Below are 6103 nucleotides of genomic sequence, written 5' to 3' on the forward strand. Positions count from 1 at the left end.
TCTCGCCGAGCCTGCGACCAGCAGCCCTTGCGGGCCAAGTCTCCTCTTGAAAGCTGCTCGGACTTACTGGTCCTCACCGAGCTTGCTCCCTTTTAAATTCTTTAGGCACATGCTGGAGTAGTCATCCTTCAGCATCGAAGGCCCTTTCATCAGCTGTAATCACAGTAGCAGCTTCTCTTTATTGAGCGTTTCTATGTGCAGGACACTATCTGCTTCATACTGTGAGAGGCAGGTTTTATCCCCATTTTACAGACGAGGAAACTGAAGCTGAGAATCATTAAGAGACTTGTCCCAGACTTGTCCAAGGGCTGAATTCTTTTAAAGATGCCAGCTGCCTCCGAAGCCTTTTCTTCCTCTGCTTCCTGACACCCACCTTGAACTCCAGCCAAACTGAACTACGCTTCTCCCCAAAGAGACACCTGGATTTGTCCTTGACAAGTCTTTATACCTGGAATGCTGTCTCTCCACCCAATGCCACCATCTTCTTCACCCCCTGAACCAGGTGTGAGTGAACTCCTGGGGTCAAGGACAGTGACATCAACACCTGGTCTCACCTGCGCCCAGCACAGGGCCAGGCCTGGAGCAGGCCCCCTGTGATGGCACTGATCAGTCTGCCCTCATAAAAGTCCTCCTGTCTGGGTCTTACCTGATAGAAACCCCTCTTGAATGATGGACCTCTCAGGGGCAGGGACAGTGCCTTCAACTCTGCTCAGTCCAGCCTGCACTTTTGGAGATGGGCCTTGGGTCCTGGCCTGTGCTGGGAGTAGTGTGGTGAACCCTGAGATTAGCAAGTCCTTTAAGTGGGCCAGCCTGTACCTGCCTTAGCATCCTTGCACTGGCGGCTCCGTTTGCACATAGCTATCTCCTCGTCATCTAGGGCTCAGTTCACAAGTCAGCACCTCAAAGGGACTTTTCTTGATGCACCCCCATCACTTTATATTCTTTATCCCACTACCTTATTTTATTTTCTTCAGAGCACTTAAGGCTACCTGAAATTCTTATGTATTTATTTCCTTGTTTACATTAATTCATGGAGCTTACATTCTAGTGGGGTGAGACACAGTATGTATACATACCTACATACATACATAAATAATGTTAGGTGATAATACATGTTATGAAAAAAACAAAGCAGGCTAAGACAGAGATAAAGGGCCAGTTGAGCAGAGACCTGAAGGAAATAAGGCATGGTCTGTGTAGGTATCTGGGGGAAGAGCCTTCCAGATGGAATAGCAAGTGCAAAGGCCTTGATGCAGGAGCATGCTTGCCCTGCTTGTGGAACAGCAAGAAGGTTATTGTGCGAAGGAGGCGTGGGGAGGGGTAGTTTGATCGCTCAGGGCTTTGTAGGCTTTGGTTAAGGACTTTGGTTTTAAATCTGAGTGAGGGTCCTCCTTGGTGGCACAGTGGTTAAGAATCTGCCTGCCAATGCAGGGGACACGGGTTCGATCCCTGGTCCGGGAAGATCCCACATGTTGTGGCGCGACTAAGCCTGTGCACCACAACTACTGAGCCTGTGTCTAGAGCCCGTGAGCCACAGCTACTGAAGCCCACACCTAGAGCCTGTGCTCCGCAACAATAGAAGCCACTTCAATGAGAAGCCCGGGCACGGCAACAAAGAGTAGCCTCCGCTTGCAGCAACTAGAGAAAGCCTGCACATAGCAACGAAGACCCAACACAGCCAAAAATAAATAAATTAAAAAAAATAAATTTATAATAAAATAAAAAATATAAAAAAGGCTAATTCTGACTGCTGGTGGAATACAGGGCATGGGGGACAAGGGTGCAAGCTCTCCCGGGGTGATTAATTTGTCCTAGTTTACCTGGGATTTTCCTGATTTTAGCATCAAAAGTCCTATGTCCTGGAAACTCCCTCAGTCCCAGGCAAACAGGGATGGTTGATCACTCTAAAGGGAGACCAGGTGAGAGAGGGTGGTACTTGTATTAAAGTGATGGTGATGGAAAAATGGTCAGATTCTGGGTATGTTTTGAAAGCAAAGCCTGAAGATTTTGCTACTGGAGTGAATGTGGGTGTGAGAGAATGAAGGGCGTCAAGGGTGACTGTCAGGTTTTTGGCCTGAACAACTGGAGGGAGAGAGTTGCCACTTACAGAGAGGAGGAGGCTGGAGTAGGTTTTGGAGATGGACCATCAGGAGTTTGGTTTTGGACATGGTAGTTTGAGATAACAGACTGGCAAGGAGGGATGTCAGCCAGGCTTTTGGGAGTATGAGTCTAAAGTTCTGAGGAATGGTCTGGACTGGAGGTACAACGTTGAGAGTTGACAGTATAGATATGATAGATATGCTATTTAAAGCCATGAGTCTGGGTGAGATCACTGAGGGAATGAATGTGGACAGAGGGCTGAGGACTGAGCCCTAGGGCACCTGACATTTAGAGATCAGGGAAAAGAGGAGAAACTAGCAAAGGAGACTGAAAAGCAGAAGCCAGTGAGGTAGAGCCCAGAGTAAGTGGAACCTGGAAAGAAATCTGTGCTCATTAGTGCCCCAAGTCCCATGCTGGGGGCTTAAAGAGGGAAGTACTTAGATGGTGCCCAGAAGCTGAGCTAGGCCTAGTGGTGCAAACTTCAGGGAGGCTGACGTGGGTTTAGTTAGGGGAGGGCTTTCTAACTGAGCTGCCCATAAATGGATCAAGCTGCTTCAGGAAGTGTGGGCAAGTCCCTGACCCAAGCAATTCCCCAGGGATTAGTGCTGGGTAGGGGAGATCTGCCTCTAGGGCTCAATCATGTGCTGGGAGTTGGACTAGACAACTCTCAAAGTGCCTTCAAACTGGAGACGGTGTGATTCTAGGAAGCCAACTGAAAGAACTTTGTCACAGAGTAGGGGGTGTTGAGCTGAGCCTTGAAAGGATAAGTAGGTGTTCAGTGGGGGGAGAGTGGGGAGGGGCACTCCTAGGTGGAGAAGCAGTGTGAGCAAAGCTCCAGAGATGTGAATAAGCAGGGTCTGTTAAGCAGGGTCTGGTCAGAAGGGAAAGGTGTGTGAAGGATGGGGAGGAAGGTGAAGCTGAAAAGACATGTAGGGCCAGATGGTGGGGAGCTCCCATAGGGCCTGATGCCCCAGAAGCACTTGCCAATACTTGTTGAAGGAAGGTAATGAAACAGAAACAAAAGAGAAATTGTAAGAGCCAAGGAAGGAGGTGTTGACCACATAGCTCCCTTGAGCGGGTTGTCTCCTGACAAGTCAGTCATAGCTGACTTGACGGCAGGGCTGCCCACTGCTCTGGGTGCTCCCTGCCCAGGGATCCATCAACTATTCCTTAAAGCCTAGGGACAAAATAAGCCCCCGAGGAATCTAGGGCCCTTCCCTGGGGGCTGCTCTGTGGGTCAGAGGTAGGGGGCTGACAATTCAGAGGGTGGGTCAGTTCCCTGGTAGAAGCAGTAGAGATGCACTATGCCTAGGAAACACCACTGGTAGAGTCTGTTCCTTCCATTAGACTTCACAAGCGTTGCCCTTGGATACTCAGTGTTCAGAACTCGGTGACCCACCTTTAGGGAACAGTGGGGTCTGGGCATTCTGGGGACTCCTATTGGCTAGACAGATGGGTAGGTGAGCTCCTTCTCCCCAGAGCCATCGGCTAGCTAGGTACCAAGGTTTGACCTTATGGATTCCCAAAGGGAGGACCTCAGCCTCCCTGGAGGTAAATGTGCTCCCTCCCCAAATCCCTGCCCCTTGCTTTATGACCTAGGCTTGGGGGCACTCAGGGAAGACCTTTTGCATGGATGGGGGTGATGGCTGCCTGCGTGGAAGCATGATTAGGACAGGGTTTCCTCTAGAAAACTATGGATTTCTTGAGGGCATAGACCATGTCTCTCTGCCGGCCCAGCGGGGGTACCACAAATACCCCAGGACATCACAGCTGAATGGTTAGGGGTGTGGTGGAATGGGATGGGACATTGGTGTCCCGTCGACTGGTAAACTTTTACTTTCTTGATGGGCTTTGCCTTTAGTGAGGCTTCTCATTCTGATGGATCGGATGGGGCCAGGGCTGGGAACCAGAGGCTTGAGTAAGCCTGGGCAGGTCGTGCCCCTCTAGACCTAGCTTCCCTTATCTGTGAAGAGTGAAAGGTGGCCTCTTAACCTCCCTGGAAATCCTGCTTTGACTGAATAAAAGAATGATGAGGCCAGTCAATGAGGAGAAAAGGCAGGAATGCAGAGAGTGGTTAAGTGGAGGGAACGATTGGTGAAAGGGCTGAGGAGAGGAATGTGAAACAGCTGAGACCCCAAGCTACAACTATCAGCCAGCTTGCTTTTTTTCTTATTGCCTTCCTTAGTGTGGGTGTCACTGTACTTTGGATTCCTGGGGCTGTGTTCTGTGATAACTGGCGGCTGCATTCTCTTTCTGCACTGGAGGAAGAACCTGCGGCGGGAAGAGCGTGCCCAGGAGTGGATGGAGGTGATGCGAGCGGCCACATTTACCTATAGCCCGCTGTTGTACTGGATTAACAAGCGACGGCACTATGGCATGAACGCAGCCATCAACACGGGCCCTCCCCCTTATGCCACCAAGACCGAGACTGACACCCAGAATTCAGATCACCCGTGGGAGTTGGATGTCCCTGAGAGCAGGAGCTATGCTACTCAAGACAGCAGCCCCAAGGTGGAGGCCCCCAGCCCCCTGCAACGTGCAGTGCAGCTGATCCCACAGCAGCCCCTACCTTCCCCGGTGCTGCGGCCCCAGGCCAGGCCCCCATTCCCGATTCCCATTTTTCAGGAGGTGCCCTTTGCCCTCTCGCTGTGTAACCTACCCCCGATGCTGAACCACTCAGCCTCCTACCCTTTGGCCACCTGTCCTGAAAGGAACGTCCACTTCCATTCCCTCCCCACGCTGGCCCAGAGGGACCACTGCTTAAATGCCAAGCTGTCTGCTTCAGAATTGTAGCCTCCTCTCACTGAGGATGGGAGCTGGAGGTAGCGGGGCAGTGCAGGAAATGGAGCTGACCTCAGGGAGGTGGTACTGACACAGAGGCCAGGGCCCATCTAGATGCCACATAATCAAAGATTTAAAAAAGTACAAGGCTCCCTTGTGTCTCATTTGCTGTTAGGAGGGAAAATGTCTGAGGGGGGCACTTTGCAAACCAAGCTGAAGGTCAGAGTCTCACCAATACCAATGGGAACTGAGGGTTGGCTGTGGGGAGACACGCTGAACCAGTACTTGTGATGGGCTCAACATCCCTCTATCCAGTATTTAAAGACAAAACCGTATGCCAGACCCTGGGCTACGTACCCAAAGGCACTGCCATTCTGTGGGACATTAAGCACAGTTGTGACAAGAGTGACAGCCACTGAGGATGCATGGGCGATGGTGATTGGTAGTGGCCCAAACAAGTCAGTATGAAACCCATGAGCCACACTGCACTGCTGCTGGAACTGCATTCTTTGTTAACATCTAAGATGTATTGCGTTCTTGTGTGGTTGTCTACATTATTTCTAATACAAGAACACTGCCAAACAGATATCACAATCCTTCTCTTACAGATGAAGTTTCCAAGGGCATTTGCCGTATCATTTTTATGTTGCAGAGCAAGGTCTCAAATTTATGTCTGTCTAGCATCAAATTTCCTGATCTTCCCACCATATACCATGGTGTCCATTCCCTAATGATGTCTTGTTTGAAGACACTTGGAAAATGATTTATTGTGTGTGTGGGGTGTAATTAACTTGGTTCAAGGGTTGGCTTGGGGGAAGGGCTGGTCAATGAACCTCCTAAAAAATGTATTTTTTTTTTCTTTAATCTTTCTCAAAGGGATTCATGGTCTCTCCCAAAGTTAAGATCCACTGTGTGCAAATATTAATTTTTGTACCTTCTGGAAACTATTCTAAAAGGAGAGACAAAGATAATACTGGCTATTTGGTCCCAGTTCAAAGATAAGAAAACCCAGCTCTGCTCCAGGATATAAAATTTTCCCTTTCACTTTGGAAATAAGAAAATCATCTTACCATATTTGTAAATGAGCTAAGCTTTTTTCCTCCTGTGAGGAAAGGCCACCCAGATGGTGTGTGTGTGTGAGTATGTGTGCAATCTCAGAATCTAGCGGTTATGTAGAGCTATTAAAAATTTTTTTTTCCTGTGTGTGAAAAAAGCCCAGCCC

The 6103-nt window shown here is 49.5% G+C and overlaps 1 protein-coding gene across 1 annotated transcript; it reads left to right on the forward strand.

Annotated features, from left to right (window-relative positions):
* Window positions 1-3547: 3547 nt before the first annotated feature.
* Window positions 3548-4893, forward strand: TEX38 (testis expressed 38). Its single transcript, XM_007164764.2, has 2 exons — window positions 3548-3651; window positions 4286-4893. Exons 1-2 carry the CDS (start codon window positions 3615-3617, stop codon window positions 4891-4893), a joined length of 645 nt encoding a protein of 214 aa, XP_007164826.2. The 5' UTR covers window positions 3548-3614.
* Window positions 4894-6103: the final 1210 nt, after the last annotated feature.

The sequence above is a fragment of the Balaenoptera acutorostrata genome, chromosome 1, assembly GCF_949987535.1.
Source record: "Balaenoptera acutorostrata chromosome 1, mBalAcu1.1, whole genome shotgun sequence".
NCBI classification, from domain to species: Eukaryota; Metazoa; Chordata; class Mammalia; order Artiodactyla; family Balaenopteridae; genus Balaenoptera; species Balaenoptera acutorostrata.

Bases quoted from the DNA above. Each gene is read 5' to 3' on its own strand.
- TEX38 (XM_007164764.2), top strand. From the start codon at position 3,615: ATGGATTCCCAAAGGGAGGACCTCAGCCTCCCTGGAG. The intron at 3,652-4,285 runs GTAAATGTGCTC...TGCCTTCCTTAG, and splicing joins GGACCTCAGCCTCCCTGGAG to TGTGGGTGTCACTGTACTTT.